Below are 17395 nucleotides of genomic sequence, written 5' to 3'. Positions count from 1 at the left end.
GTGCTGTGACGTAAGTTGATTGGAATCCAGGGTCAGACGGCGGGAGGGATTGTGTGGGCATTTGTTTGTGCAAACCTGTGCTTACTCTTATTAGCTTGACCTTCCGTCGTCTTCTTGACGGACGCCATCTCCTGCTTTGAGAACTCGGACTGAACTGACCACGGCTTGTCTTCCCCCCTTCTTGGACTTGGAAAAACTACAAACGTCTGCTTCTGGCTTTGATCTACGGAACGGAACTGGTCTACTCAACTGCTACAATCCTTGGCTGTTTTACTCGTGTTGGAGATCCTGTCTGCTGTGTGTGTGGGGGAGCGACGCAAGTTACTCTAAGCACAGTGTTGGCAGCAGAGAGGAATCTGCTGCCAATTAGTTGCATTCTTTGTATCTTTTGTTCCTTGGCTTTCGTTTCGTTTATACCCAGGCTGACGCAAGCAGTTTGTTTTTACCCGGATTAAACTCCGGTTTAATCCGGTTTATCTTTTGAACATTTACTTTTGCCCCTTTTTGCTCCTAAAGGCAAAAACTGCCTGGCCCTTGTGTTTTACGGGCATTTTTGAGTTCTGTAATCTAATAAACTCTGTTACTTTGAATCTTGTGGCGTTCTGTCCTTGACAGATCCATTCTAATTTTCCACCCCCTTCATCAGAGATTCCCAGATGGTGGGCTGGGACCTACCAGTGAGTTCTGGGAACTTCCTGGGTGTGTTGTAGGCTAGCATAAAACGGCTGGACATTGTAGAATTGATATTTGTGAGAATAAAGTTGTGGAAATGGGCCAGCAGACCCCCAAACACAAAGATGAAATAGATTAATTTTATTCTCAGACCACATTATTATTGAACCCTGAGAGAGAACCGAAGATATAACCATATCTGTTTCTAATCTATATATGTATATGAAGTATGTGTGTGTGTGTGTGTGTGTGTGTATATATATATATGAAGTGTATTTTTTACTGCAAATAATTATTAATATGCAGAGCTATTGCTCTGTTGAAGTAGGGTAAAATAATGTTTCGGTATATAGGGTGTTTCAAACAATGGAATCAATTTCAAAGCAGTATATTTCACAACAGCAACATGTTACAATTACACAAAATGTTATTTTGTGCACACTTTCTATCTCAATGGATGAGAAGCCTAATAAATATGCAAATATTTGATCCTGATGTAAAAATGTGGCTTTTATCGAAACTGTCAAATCCAGCACCATTTCTTTATATTTTTACTCAGTTCATTGCAGTTGAAGATAATGATCAAGTCTCTGATGTCGTGTATTTTATGCCCTTATACTGTGATAGCAATAATAAGGAATTGTACCCTGTTTCTAGTAACTTGTTGATAGGCTTTTTATTTTTCAAATAATGTGCAGGTAAACATAATGTCCTCTTTCCCCACTCTTATTACTTGGTAACGTGAAAACATTTGAAGAGTTTGTATTGTCATAGAGTTAAACTGCAGTTACAGGAATCCATCAATTAAGCCATGGTTACAGGAACCCATGTTTTTAGTGCTGCTGTTCATTGTGCCTGGTTGCAGAAGAGCGTGATCTCATACACAGGGAGGAAATAATATCTCTTGAGAGTAGGCTAATGAAGTAACATTGGAGGCACATGTTGTTCAGGCAGTATGAACATAGTGCCATAATATATTTGGTAGCACTTGTCATGTTGTGAACACCTTCATACCGTTCTCTACAAACCCTACTACAGGCTTCTTACTGGTATCTATGTAACCTACTACTGTGTCTAATCAAGATGATGGCACTTCCTCCAGTTTTAAGATTAGAAAATGTGAACCAAAAAGAGGAGAGGGGTTTAGAAATAATATTTTGAACATTTTCAAGCTGTAAATAGTTGAATATGTGAATGTGAAGAACTTACTGTATTGTTTGACTGAATTTGAGGCATTTGTATGTTGGCATTTTAATTAATGGATTGCACATTTGATTTAATGTGTCAAACGTATGTATAATATATTTCAAGGACTGAAAATAGAATGGTAAGGATGCAATTCCATACACATTTACTTGGAGGCAAGTCCCATAAAACCCAGCGGAACTTGATTTTTGTGTGCAAAATGTATTTCTTTGCAAAAAAACAGTGAAAAGAAGGATACACACACACACACACATCTTGAAATATATTATACATAAGCCAGCTCTGTGTGGAGTTCATTTCTCTTATTTTGGCCATCTCAACAAAGTGTGAAAATACCCCTTCTTTTTAAAACCAAGGACAAGAAAATTTGTGAATAATTTTTACATCTCAATTTCTGTGTAGGCATATATAAGATTATGCTGTTGTCATCTTATTGCAAGTTATAAGCATTGCCTCCGTTTCACCTTTTTTCTCAGATTCTTTTTCTATTATTGTTAAAGGAAAGAGGTATAATTCCCCCCCTTCCACAGCATGAAAAATTTCAAGATTTTACATCTCTGTACATTGCCTTCTTACATCCACTGCTATTTCAGCTGTCACATTCATAGCTTGGCAATTGGGAAAAATGGGTCTAATTATTTGCTTTTAAAAGGCTTCCTGTTTCATCTTTACCAAGGCATTTTAGCTTCCTTGTGCCTGTCTCCCATCTCAAAGCTGAGGATAATATCACATCCCTTCCTTGTGAGGTTGCTGGGTGAATGACACAATTAACTACTGTAACAAATTACAGAATGAGATAACAGCAATATTCCTTATATCTTTAATTCATGGAGTTAACCACTGTTTTTTCATTATATGGGGAACATTATTTATAACAATTGTGCTAGTTTGGGGGGGGGGGGGGGCGGGAGCGCATGTTTGCCAAGGTTTATAACTTAAAACCTTCTTTCTCACATTTGTAAGAATTTCAGTTGGAGTTGGCAAGTGTTTTATATTATAATTAAGAACATTGAGCAATCTGATAGCATCTTATGGCACAGGGATTGGAAATGTGTGTGCCTCTTAGCATCGTAGTTTTGGGCTTGCACTTCCCATCATGCTTCACACGCTTGGCTAAGACTAATGGGAAATGTATCCTATCCATAGGATTCTTTATAATCTGTTTAATTTATGTATTTGTTTGCTAAATCATGGCTCTTCAGTTGATACATACTATAAAGGAATTTGGGAAATAACACTTAATGGAAACACTAATATCTAATGTATTGGGTCCAGGTTGTCTGAAGGACCATATTTTTATATGAGCCTGCCTGAGCTTTAGCATTTTTGGGGAAGACACTTCCAGGAAAGGAGTTTCCACCTACACATTAGGAAGAACTTCCTGACAGTGCGAGATGTTCAACAGTGGAATTCTCCGCCCCGGAGTGTGGTTGAGGCTCCTCTTTTGGAGGTTTTTAAACAGAGTCTGGATGGCCATCTGTCAGGGATGCTTTGATTGTGCTTTTCCTGCATGGCAAAAGGTTGGACTAGATGGTCCATGTGGTTTCTTCCAACTCCTTTATTTTATGATTCTATGATCCTATCACCTTCACAGGCATGTTTGATAGGAATATAGAAGGAGGGCCTTCTTCATGGTTGCTCCCAGGCTTTGGAATATTCTTCCTATGTAGATCCTTCTTTGATTCCTTTTCTGTGGCAGGTTAAGACTCCAGTAAGAATGTCAGCATGGAGTAGTGGTTGGAGTGCTGGAGTGCTGGACTATGAATGTGAAGACCAGGGTTCAAATTCCCACCCAACGTAAACTAACAAATTCCATTGTTAAAGTAATACTGTTCTAAGCTTTTGTATGTTTTAAACTGTATGTAATTTATTGTAATTTTATCTGTTTTGTAAGCTGTCTTGAACCCCAGACTGGGAAAAATTGGGGCAGAAATGTAGTGATAAGTGTGAATGGATTATTTTATTAATTTACTATTACTTTGTCATTCTGTGATCCTTTGAATTAGAGTTGAATTATTATTATTATTGGCAAAATAATATGTTACACCTCCTGTGTTTTTGTTGTTTGATCTCTGAAAAAAATGGTTATGTCATTCTGTTATTTTGTTAATAACGCTGTACAGTAGACCTCCACTTTATTAGGGGTTAAGAATGCAAGACTGCCACAGAACTTGAAAAAAAATGAATTAAAAACCCATTATTTTTCTTGCCTGAGAGAATTTCTCTGAAGAAATCTCTAGATCCTCTTGCAGATTCTACGGTCAACTTTATTGTCAGTAGAAGAAGACCACAGAATCACAGTGGAAGACCAAGAGGTTCTTAGAAAAGTGTTCTCTCTAGGAATTTCTAGGCCCTTCATTGTGCCTCTTCGGTCAACTTGGAGGACCTAGAGAGAACATATTAATCAAATCTACAAGTTTTAAACCTACAACAATGGAGGGCTGAGTATCATTTAAAAATAGGTCATGTTCTGTGTAGGCTTTTCTTACAATGATGCAAGTTACTTCTGTACCTCTTCTAACCAGAGATCCAATTGTTATTCACAGCTTGTAGCTGTATTTGATGAGCAAGATCCACACCATGGAGGAGATGGTACAAGTGCCAGTTCTACGGGTACCCAGAGCCCTGAAATATTTGGGAGCGAGCTGGGCACGAATGCTGCATCAGCCTTCCAGCCTTACCAAGCAACAAGTGAAATAGAGGTCACGCCTTCGGTCCTTCGCACAAGTGAGTAAGAACTCCCCATGCCTCTGCACATTTCATCTTCATTTACCAGGATGCCAACTTCTGTTACCCTCTCGTGCAACTGGGAGTATGATTCATTAGTTGTCTTTGTCAGAAGCTGATTAAAATTTAAAAATGGGGTAAACGTTTGAGGCAGGCAAGGAAAAACACTTTTGCCATTTGGCTTTGTTTTTTTTAATGCGGCATTTATGGTCTGTTTTCAACATCTATAATGTGTGTGTGTGTGTGTGTGTCCCCATGTCCATGTACTTAAGCACACACTCACACCTTCAATTTTCAGGTAGCCAAGCATGAAAATGTACAGCCAATTTTTTCCAGGTCATTGTTTTAGAAGTGGCAGTTTTGACCTATTAAATGAAGATGAAGAAGATGTATAATTAAATTATAAATAATAGGTCATACAGTTCTGTGAAAGTCACAGGATTTTTTGTTAGCTTGCCTTAAATATTGATGAACTACTCTTCTTTTCACACCTCCCCCCAAAAAAAATTAAGAGCAAGAGGATTGTATTTGATATCTTTTTCTTCTCAGGATCAAAAGATATCAGAATCAGGATGAAAGTAAGGATTATAATTGACACTGGATGTTATGAAAAACAAGGAAATGTCACTGTACTGCAGCAACTCTGTATTTTTTTTACATCTTTCTGTACCCATCTCACTTTATGACACAAAGTATAAATTAAGTCCATGTTCTGATGTCATGCAGTATATATTTGGTTTGAACAAAATAATTCAGCATCTCAGTTTGGGGAGGAGAAAGAATTTAATAAAAAAGAAAAGCCACCAATAATGCTAATTTTGGTGGTATTCCACATTTTTACCAAGTTATGTTTTTCTATACCAAAATATTGGGAGCAACTTTGTAGATTTTGCTTGGCTTGTTCTTAAAACATCAATAAAGGATTGATACATTTTGGCATTTCAGGGTCTCACTTGTCCATGCCTATATTTCTCTTATCTGACAAAAAGCAAACAGGATGGCTTGAATGAAATTATATTGCTTAATAACCTTGCCAGCTTGAGCCTTGTTGCTATCTCATCATTGAGGGCAAGCGTTCTTCATCTTCATTGTATCCCGAATCTGTGTCAGTTAAACAGTGTTTTTCTTCCCTGAGAGTAACAAAGGCACAAAATGAAACTAATGAGAAGATCCCTTGCATTCCCCAGATACGTTGCGTGACAGATGAGAACGTGGTGTAGCAGACGCACTGTGTGTTTTAATGTCCCAAAGGTTTTACCGGGGATGCACATTTTCACTCTGCCAAACCATTAAAACAACAGCAACGCTGACTGCAAAAGTTACCTTTTCAATTGGCCTTGGTGAGCCTTATTATTCACCAAGCCAAACTGTTCCCGTTACACTCATTGCAGGAATGGAGGAAGGGTTGCTTTATGTGTCTTAACCCACTCAGACTGTATACATAGCTTAGAGCTGCCTACCAAATCAGCCCAATGCCCACCGATCAGACAGATGACTGTGTAACTCCATAAGGGAAACCTCACAGTCCTTGTAGAACATCGCCATATACATTGCATAGGTTACTCAATCTGTCTCATATCAGCTAGTTCAGGCTAGATGTCTTTTTCTTTTCTTATAACAGATTCTGTTAAAATATAGTCAGTTTGAACCTTCGCCTCTCTTGGCCATTTTATACACCTGCATAAGTTGTCCTGCCTACCAGAAAGTGTAACATTTGCTAAAACTGATAGAAGCTGCCAACTGGGGCAGTATATTTGCATGGCATCTCTGCCCAGAGAAAATATGTGAAATGTTTGGCATAGATATTCTAGGAAAACCAAGATGGTGCTCTGTGTTCCACTTAAAAGAATTCTTTTTTATTCTTTGTGGAATAGTTTTTGTTCTTCAAGACGTTGCACTCCTTGGGTAATTGAAGCCATACTCACAGTGTTGCCTGACATTAAAGCAAACCGATTTCAAATACCTGATTTAAATATACTTTGAAAATGGAAATAATATCCCTATTGTATTTCCTTTTTAACTTGTGAAGTGAAGCATGGCATACAAATGGTATTCTCAGGATTTCAAATAATTATCTTCCTTCTCTTCAACTCCCATTCAACTCATAAAACCCGTCCAGTTTCATGGTATATGCAGATCCTGATTGTTAAATGTTGACAAGATCATATATCTATTAATTAGATTGGAGATGGGATGCAAAATTGCTGTAATTATTGTAATTTTCCAGCTAATTGTAGGGTTTCTGGTGAATATTTTACTTCTACCAAATGAAAAACGGTATTCCATCTGAAATTGTTTGGTCGCTGTTGTACATGTTTTGCTCTTTCCTTTGGTGCTTTGTAATTTCATGTTATTTTTTTTTCTTCCTCTCGAACATGCTTTTTCTGAGTGTCAAATGGGTTGCTCCATTCGAAAAAGCAGTTTGCATCTAGATTTTATTCTACTGTTCACATGCATCTGAGGGTTAACAGAGCAGCCGCTATTCCGATGCACTGTCTAAGCATATTAAGCAAAGGCTGAATGATCTGCTTAGATTTTCATCTTCCTTTGTTCAGGTTGCTATGCTTCCCCCTTTTTTGTTTGTGTATAAATCGTACCACCTTCCATAGAAAGGAAAAGGTTAGCTAGATCTGGTCCAGCTGAGAAAGCAATATTCATCTGGACTGCTGTTTCCTCCTATAGACATATAAGCATGCATTCTCTGCAGTAATCATGTACTGTGCTCATGTGGAGGGTTGGCTAAGATTGGGTCTTCGCAGCTAAGCAAGAATAATACTGGACAACAAAGTCTCTCTGCTTTTCTGTATTAAGACTTCTCAAACCATTTTGGTCTTCTTTATGTGTTTCTACATTTGCCTTTCTATTTACCTTTCATCTGACACTTCAATTTTTGAATGTTTCTTATTTCCTTGAACCTTTTTTTTTTTTTTTTAAAAAACAGACTGCTGCATATTGTTCAGTTGATGCAGGTTCCTTTTAAAAATACTAGTAACTCTGTGCTGCACAACAGTAGTTTATGCGTTAAGTGGATGGCTGTGTGCTTCAGAGAAAATCTAGGGAGCTTGCTATAATAGAAATGGTCTGAAGCAAACTGATGTTTATTCCCTGCTGAAATATAGAAACTGGAGGCGCAGGTGAAAATTGCTAGACCTAATGAGCAATTTGGCAGGTAAGACAGGATGTCAGGAAGTGACAGTTCAGCCATGGCTGCTCTGCCTGTAAACCCACGTATTCCTTTCAGAAGCACAGCATTTAAATATTGTTAAATAAGATTTCGATCACTCACTACAAAATAGTAACCAAGAGCTCTTTTTCATGGAACAATAATTTTTTAGAAGGGATCCCAAAAGCCATCTAATCCTACCCCTGCTATACAGGAAAAACAGCTACAGCACTCCTGAAAGGTGCCCATCCAGCCCTTGTTTAAAGATATCCAAAGATGGAGAATCCGCAGTTCCGCACCTCTCCAAAACAGACCATTTTATTTCAAACAGCTCGTATGATAAAGATGTTATTCCTATTGCTTTAGTAGAATCTCTTTTGTTGTAATTTGAACCCACCAGTTTGTGTTTTGGCATTTGGCACTGGAGAAAGCAAGCTCATTCCATCTCTTAATCATATTTAAAGATTGCTATTTTATGTCACCTCTCATTCATCTCTTTTCCAAGTCGTTCCTTATTAGGTATTGGTTTCCAGACCTTTGATTGTGTTAGTTCTTCTCTGGATATGTTCCATCTTATTAGTATCTTTCTTAAACTATGTTGCCCAGAACTAGACAGTATTCCAGGTGAGGTTTGTTCAAAGCAAAAAAAGGGTGGCACTAGTACTCCTTGATCTGGACACTATGGTTCTGTTGATGCAACTTAGAATCTCACTGATTTTTTTTTTTGGCTTCTGCATCACATTGCAGACTTGTCTAGATCAAGAGGATGAGCATATAGTATACTTGTTTGGAATTTTACTAGCTACATAAAGAGGGGCATAGCATCTATTTGACACTTGCTATAGACCAAGGCAGTTAAAATGAAACTGGGAATAAGGTGTCTCCTAATGATGTAGGTTTTAAGCCATTTTGCATGTACTAATAATTGGCAGAACTGCCAACTAAATTATTTGAGAATTTGATGAGAACCTGCCCTTGAAGAAATAATGGTCCTTTTAACAGTGTATCTTCATTGGGAAATAACTAGATTAAAGTCTGTTTGGAGACCTGATAATAGACTGTTTAAAGGCTGACTGCTTTTTTCCCCTATCATGTTTTCTCAACACTATTTTCTAAGCACACCCTAATGTCTTCCTTGTTATATTTTATCTCTATCTGCCTGAAAAGTGCTTGATAATTTTCATGTGCCTATTAAGCACAAGTAGTATATAGTGCTGACTGCACTGTTAGCTGTCCATTGTAGGTTTTACCATATTTCCTTGCATAAAGGTCACCATTGTATAATAATTTTCCCCTTCCCTTTGGGGGCCCTGGTTTGTGGATTTTTATATTCCCTGCATAATAGTCACATCCCCAGCCACATGCATTCCCCTTGGAGCAGCCCCTATAATTCAGAGGGGCAGGTGTTCGGGCAAAAGCATCAGAGCTGGGAGGCTTATCTCGGCTCCCGCCGGCTGATTGAGACTTCCTAGCTCATCCCGGCAGGCATACTGGGGAAAACTGGGAGGCTTTGATCAGCTGACTGCAGCTTATGGGGCCTCCCTTGACTGCCAGCAGCTGAAGGAGGCCCAGTAGCTTTCTCTTGCTAATAGTCAAAAGGAAAAAAAAGTCTGACTATTATGTGGTGAAATACACTATATTTGTTCACCATCTATTTTTTTAGGCACATTGTGTGTATCTTTTATGTTATGGCAACCCCATGAATGTAATAGGGGTTTCTCAGATGAGGAATTTGCCATTGCTTTACTCTGAAATATATCCTATAGCAACTGGTATTCTTGGAAAGTCCCAGAATCAGGCATTGCCCACTTAAATGGGAAGGAAATCTAAAGGCTGGAAACAATTACCACTATGGCCCTGTCGTGTATCCCACCAAACATGACAGTGACCATCACAAACTAGGGATGTAATTCTTTGCTTATTCCACTCTTGCATGCAAGAACAGATAATTTCAAGTTTTCTTCCCAATGAGAACTTATTTATACTGGCCAACTAGATCACAAGACCATGGCTTTTACTCTCACAATTACTGCTTCTGTTTTTGAGATACAGAGAAAGTATTAGTTATTCCATTAGGTTTCTGGCTTTCCCCACTCCTTTGTTCCTAACAGCAGGGTTTCCTTTTCTCTGAAACATAACCTACCTGGCTTTCCTTGGTGATCTCTTGCCCAAGTACTAATCATGGCTGGCCTTGCTTAGCCTCCAAAATCCAGCAGGATCTGGTGCCTTTAGGGAATCCTAGGGTTCTATGTGAGACTGCTAGCAGTTCTGAAAGGGATCATAATTAAAGAATATAAACATTTATTTTGAGTTGTATACAGTATAAGTCTTTATGCACGGGGCATACATTCCCCAGACTTCGCATGGATACATGAAACTGTGGATAATAACAAGCCTGTTATTTTCAGTGGGGGTAAACAATGGAAATGCTGTGAAAATGGTGTAGTTTATACAGGAATCCCTAAGTCAGTCAGTGAAATTGTGGATAAATGGAACCACATATATTTGCCCCAGAGGAAACTGCGGTTGTACTGTATGTAATAACTTCTGTGCATTGCTTTGCTTCAGTCTGACCATTATTTCAAGAGGTTCCTTCAAGGTAAAAAAGATGGGAAAGGCTGGTCTAGACACTGTCATGAATAGGTTAAGCCTTTTCCAGCCTACCCAGGTGCATATTTGTGCTGGATGTGAGGGGTTTTTTTTGCCATTAGCAGTTTCGTGCAAAGAGCTTAATTCGGAGCAGCTTCGAATGAGCTCGATGGCCATGCGGAGCCCCGCTGAGACATTTGCTGGAGGTGTTGACGAAGCTGAAAAAAAGGACCACCTACAGCAGGAGGCCCGTGTTGTTCTCTTCCAATTCAGAAACAGATGTCATTCCCTTGAGACCAGGGAAGCGTGAGGAGGTGGTTTGGGAGTGCTCATCTATAGATACACCCTGTGGTGCTGTCTAATCAAGGGAGAGCTGAAGCAGACAACAAATAGGGGCTGAAGCACAGCTGTTTCTTTTCCCTGCATTACCCAGGGAGACTGTCGTGTTGACCTTCCATGGAAAACGACACCCACCTTCACCCTTCAAAAAACAGGAGGGAGGAGTTGCATCTAGTTAAACAAATCTCATGCTGGAAAGAGCCTCCAGAAATTTAGCTTTCAGATTTGTTATATCCCTCCCTTTCCCTTTTCACATTCTACCATGCTCTATTCTACTAGCCATCTATGCACTTTTCTCTCTCTTCTATATTGTGGGTAATTTTTGTCAACACAAAAGGGTGGGAGATAATTAGTTTTTCCTTCTCTTGCATGATAAGGCCCTGATAAGGATTATTTTGTTTATCTGTCCATACTACATTTATTTTTTTCATTTCCCTCTAATGTGTAAAACTGCTTGGCAGTCTATTTTGAATTTTTGTCTTCCTCTTTCTCCCACCAGCTGGATAAAATCTTTGGATTGATAGGTCCTTATCTATATTTGCTTAGCATTGATATCATGTTTCCATCACAGATGGGTAAATAGTCTTAGATCAAAGTTTGAAAATAATAATTTTTTGAGATTCCAGTACCCATCCCTCAGGTAGTGAGATGGGAGTTGTCGTCCAAAAAGTTTAGGTTTCCAAACTCAGATCATGTCACATACTTCAGCGGAAAGACCTATAATGTAGCAACTCTAAAGCTAAGGAGCCTGGTCAGAGCATTCATGGAAGAGGCAGATGACCTGGAAGCCATGTGGAATATATATTTTAAAATGGTTATATTTTTCTGAAAACAGTTCACTGTGCTTGTGAATGTTAAGTGAATTTTTGTCTTCAAAATGTTGAATTTTCAAAGAAAATTATAGTTGCAACCTGAGCTCTGAAGATGCCTCAAGTCTGAAATAGCCTTCTTTAAGGGCTGTCATAATATTTAGTTTTTAACAAAGCTCATTTTTTAAAGATATGTTGGCTTAGGAGTTATTTTTAGATATGTTGGATTATTGGTTCTTTCGCAAGCCTGTGTTATGAATTTTTTTTATTATCTGTGACTGGTTATAAAATAATGCTTTGATGTGTCACTATTTTATAGTAAGATGCAAGATATAATCTGGTAAAAATATAGATATCTAGCATTCTTGTACAACAAATATATTAACAATGATAACATTTTGACCGTACTGGTTCCACATTGGTATAGTACGTATGTTCCCGAATACCCTGCTACTTGAATAAGACGTAACTTAACAAATTGTGATTTGGGTCCTTCAAAATTCACCCTCATTTGGGCTTCTTTCCCCTTTCTACCTGTCTGCTTAACCTGAAAAGGAGAGTATTGGTTCTGTTTTGGCTCCCTATGCTCAGTGCCTACCAACAGCATTAATGTCACCAGAGGCCAAGAAAAGAGTGGAAGAATTACTTGTATATGTTTTTTCTTTCTGTTATCAGCAAAACAGCAGCTAGGAAAGTAGGTGGCAGGATCATTGAAAGTTCTTCTCCAAATTGCATTAAATTGTGAGTGTGAGAATAATTTATGGATGGTGGGGCTCATAATATTCAATTCTCCAATGAGCATGATGCATTGCCAAGGTTTGTACAAGGTTTGTACATCTCAGCCAAAGATAATTCATTTTGGTTATTTTAATTTATGAATATTACCAGCCAAGCCATCCTTGCACATCTTGTATTTTAAAAGATAAAATGCACAATCCTTAAAAACATCAAAATGAAGACACCCAAGTGTGCTTTAGAAAGCTACATTTGCATGAGGCTTTTCCCTTTCATTTTAGTAGCTAAATCATTGGCTTTCCAACTCTGTTCTATGGAACCCTGGTGTTGATTGGAAGCTTATCAAGAGTTCCATTAAGCTTCATAATGATAGCCAAGCTTTCCAGAAAAACACCTGGGAGTGAATAAATGGACATAGTGATGCTTTCGGTTGAGTAGATACATTTAGGATTATTCCATTAGGTGTTTTCAACATTATATCTTCATGTGACCTTTTCCATGTGAATTTGGTAGCTTCCAAAGGCAAATTTCCTCTGAACAAATTCTGTCAAGAAACTTCCACAATAGGTTTGACATAGGGTCGCCACAAGTTGGAAACAACCTGAAAGTCCACAGTGTCCAGTTCTATGCCAGAAACAGCCTTAGACACAAGCGAAAGCAAATAAAAAGAGCTTTACTTCAGCCAAAATATGCAATAGTTTTTAATGCAATTTAGAAAACAGAAAGTACTATCTTGATGTTAATCCTCAAGCAAATGCAAAACAAAAGTATTCACAGCCGACATCAAATAAAGTTTGAGATATACAAGCTTACGAGATGCCAACAACAGGAGGTTTCAAGAGATTCCAAGCTAGACATGATGCTGGGTTCAGGCTCTTTCTCTAAAATAAGACGGTTGCACCCAGCACTGGGCACTAGCCTTGCTGCTAATTTATAGCCCTGAGCTTTCCAGCACAGCTGATCCTAGATCCTAGGTCTGATTGCTCAGCGTTTTCCCTGCTAGCCTAGCTGACCTTCTTCTGCCTTCTTTCTCCCTTTGTTGTGCCAAAAAAAAGTAGAGATCTCTGCCATATCTTTTATCTGTCCTCCATCTTCTTCCTCACCAGTTAACCCTAAATCCCCAAGTCCTGCTGCCTCTTCAACCACTTGTCCTCCTTCTCCCTCAGAATCAGAAGAGCAATCCACAATACACAGCAACACATAGTAGAACAATCATCTTTTCACGGATTGTCAAGATCCCATACGGATGGAATGGAACTTTTAAAAAATCAAGATTTTCCCTTTTGTGAGCTCTTGTTTAGGGTTTACTTTTTCTTGTGTGTGGCAAGTAGAGAAATGTGTGCTTGTGTGCCTTCAAGTCACTTCTAATTTAGGACAACCCTAAGGTGATTATCATGGTGTTTTCTTTGCATTTGCCTGGGGGGAGGCTTTCTCTTGCCCTTTCTGGGGCTGAGATCCTGTGATTTGCCCAATGTCATCCGGTGGGTTTCCATGGCAAAGTGAACTCTAATCTCCCAGTGTCATTATCCAACATTCAAATCACTACACCATACATGCTCTCACATGTCATAGTCTCATGCTATAGGAAATGTTCTGTTTAATTCTGAAATGTTTAATTCTGAAATCCTATTTTCAGAATTTCTTAAATTATTTCATGCCTCATAGTGGGGTTTTCACCCATGGCCAAATCAACCCTATTTCCCCGAAACACAAAAAGCTCATTGACTTTTTTGCCAGTTTTTTGGCTAGTTTGTTTTAGTATAATGGACTAATGCACCGTGGAATTTTTAATCATGGATGGATCTGCTTTAAATCTGTATTTTTCTTACCTTTTTGAAACGTAATGACTTAGCTTACAAAAAGTCAATTGCACTTGTATCTTTCTACTCTATTGACAAAATAATTTTGTATTTAACTATTTTAGTACAGCTTACGTTGAGTAACAAAAAGAAATTTACACTCATTTTCTCAAATTTTGTTCATGTGTATCATTCCATCAGTATTGGTTTGTTTCCACCATCCTTGTATAGCACAAGCTCTGTTAAAGCTGTAAGTCAGAGGTTATTGAGCTTTGGTGTTTCAGTTATTTTGAACTTCAACTCCAAGAATTCTTCATGACTGCTTTGCTGGCTAAGACCTCTGAGAGCTGATACTCAAAACATCTGGAGGATCACAAGTTGAAAACCTGCTTTAAGTGGACATTTGTTTGAATGAGTGAGAGTACTAAGTAGGTTAGAGGAATAGAACTTCAGATATGGACCCTGCCATTTTCATCCCTTGCCCGCTCCCTCCGTCCTAATCTTTTCATAGCCAAGTCCTTGAAGGTGTCTTGATCCTTTGACATCTTACTCATTTTCACTTGAACATAAAAAGTTCCTGAAAGCTCCTTTGAAATTTGGATTAAACTGGAAATTAATCTATTGGTGGGAGCCACTCTTGTCACTGAATCCAGCAATGGGGCAGGAAGAGTTTCTCTGCATTGCTGCTCTCTATTGAGCCTTTGGGAGCTCACTCGTCTTTGATTTTGATTAGTGCAGGCAGAACTTGTATTTTTAAAATGTGGGTCAGGTTTACTGTTAAAACTCTTAGCTGTTGAGCCTGATATATGTAATGCATTAAACAGCTTTAACTGTCAGCTTGCATGATTTAGCTTTCTGGATGTGAAACTGCATGATTTACTGTCTTCTGTGTAAGTCAAAGTAGTATTGCAATTTCTGGAGGTTGGCTCTGATGCTCTTTAGCTGAGAATTAGCTTTCTCTCTTCTTTTAGCACTGTAGGATTATTCCTTTTTTGATCTATTTTATGAAGTCAGATTTGAAGCAGATTGATTGCTTCGATAGAGGGTCTTGTAATGTGGAGCATTAGTACTGAATAAATGTTAGTTTCTGCACATAACTACAACACTGTAGTTAGATTCTGCGCTGCAAGATCAATGATATTCAGTTTTGTGTCACAATGTTGAAAGTGACAGTTTTTGTAGATAGCATTCATTTCTGGTTTTGCCTTGTAGCTTAAATAAATGGAAAAATATTTCTTAAGGCACTACACTAGCTTATAAAATAGTACAAGTGCTTGAATAATTAGCCAATGATTGCATTTTAACTTATTATCTGACGAAATAGGTAATCACCTATGAAAGCCCAATCTCTTTCAATACAAATCATTCCTGTTAATTCTAAATAAGGTGCAGCTGAACTCTCTTAATAACTGTTTGAACAATACTCGCATTTGCATATATGTATCCTAATATAGGCTAATTGCATACAGTGCTTCAATTTATGCTGGTGCTGGCCAATATTTTGCTATCTTGCAAAGAAATGGTTTACTAGACTAGCATGAGATTTGGATAAAGAGTCCTATGACACGTTTGCTCATCTAGATAGGAATTTGGAACTTATTTGGTATATCTGTTTTTATTTGTAGTTTGAACTCAAAACAGCTTACAATATGCACTTTACTGTCATCCTCTACCCAAAGATATTATTCTCCATCTTACATTGCTCACCCCTACTCATCGGATTTATGCACTTTATCCATTAGCCCTATTTTCAAAAGTGAGTTGCACCAACCCGCCCATCCATGCCTAGAAATAGACTTTATTACAGGCTCATTGGTGGCTGGTTTGAGATTGTTTTTATTCTATAACAAACTGCTATGTTGTTTATAATTGTTGTTGTTTTATTCTGTTTTATGATACTGTGTATGTATTTTAATGTGATTATATTCTATGATGTTGACTGGTCTCATCTCCATGTAAGCTGCTCTGAGTCCCCTTAGGGAGATGGAGGTGGGATACAAAATAAAGTTATTATTATTTACTATTAATACTGTATATTAAAAATAGCAAAGCCACAGCAAATGTTAAAAGCATAGGGACAAAATGCAAAGGTATATGGTGGGAATTCCCTAGCCCTCTAAATTTGTCCCTCTAGGAACAACTTAAGACTTCTCAAAAGTATGCTTCCAAATCCCACCTGAAAGGCACAGGCCATCAGGATACCCTAAGGTCAGTGGCATTGAAAGACATCATAGGATTCAGAAGAACCAATAAGAACATATTCTCCCTGTCCAGTTCCTAGCATTTACTTATCAAAGTTGTCTCTTTTCCCATAACAATGCTTGGAATCTGAATGGCCATATGTGTTGTTCTTTCCAGTTTAATTTTAGAAACATCCAGAAATTTTGCTTCTCTTTATGCAGAGTTCTTCTTTCCCCTATCTCATAGAAATGTTTGGGTTAAGGGAATACTGTATAGCTTAAATCAAGCATTTGGACTGTATTTAATTTCATGTAAGCTTTTCAGGTTTGTCAGTGTGAATTATCATTAAAAGTGGCTTTTAAGTAAAAACCAACAACCATTGTCAAGGGAAATAGATACTTTTGAACTGAAATAAGGATATTTAAAGTAAGAACCTGGCTTCCAGCATTGTAGTTAACCACTTGAGGGATGGTTAATGTCCAGTAAAAAGCAAAAAAGTAAAAAACAACCAAAAAAACCCCTGAATACTGGTTTCAGTTTTTTTCCGTTAAACTGTGCCTAGACTCTTATTGGTGTAGACCAGGGGTCCCCAAACTAAGGCCCGGGGGCCGGATGCGGCCCTCCAAAGTCATTTACTTGGCCCCTGCTCTCAGTTTTAGACTTAGGCTTGCCCAAAGTCTGAAATGACTTGAAGGCACACAACAACAACAATCCTACTTAACTTGACTATCTGATTGGCCAGAAGCAGGCCCACACTTCCCATTGAAATCCTGATAGGTTTACTGTATGTTGGTTGAAATTGTTTTTATTTTTAAATATTGTATTGTTCTTTCATTTACTAATATTGTGCTATGGTAATAATAGAATATATTGTGAATACATATAATATTGATACTAATATTATAATGTCATACAATATAATACTAATAATAATGCAACATAATAATATTAATTATACATTATATATTAAATGTAATATTACCAATAATATTACAGTATAGTGGTATAGTACAATATAGTAATATATAATGCTAATATTGTGCTATGCCATGAATATAATATATTGTATGTACATACAACTTGTAAGTCGCTCTTCAGTCCCTTCGAGGCGAGAGAGGGCAGAGTATAAATGTAGTAAATAAACAAATAAATGTTGTTGGGAGGGTTTTTTTTTT

At 37.9% G+C, this 17395-nt stretch overlaps 1 protein-coding gene across 1 annotated transcript in view; it reads left to right on the top strand.

Moving 5' to 3' along the window:
• Positions 1–17395, top strand: part of pard3 (par-3 family cell polarity regulator) — a gene marked incomplete in the record, with an annotated part of 618554 nt that overhangs the window by 208443 nt on the left and 392716 nt on the right. Inside the window, 1 exon segment of the mRNA XM_062984552.1 lies at positions 4425–4605. Coding sequence (XP_062840622.1) covers positions 4425–4605 — 181 coding nt within the window.

Source organism: Anolis carolinensis, chromosome 6 (genome assembly GCF_035594765.1).
Source record: "Anolis carolinensis isolate JA03-04 chromosome 6, rAnoCar3.1.pri, whole genome shotgun sequence".
NCBI lineage: Eukaryota > Metazoa > Chordata > Lepidosauria > Squamata > Dactyloidae > Anolis > Anolis carolinensis.
The sequence above is the reverse complement of the archived record's forward strand: the minus strand, read 5'-3'. Positions and strand labels throughout refer to the sequence as shown.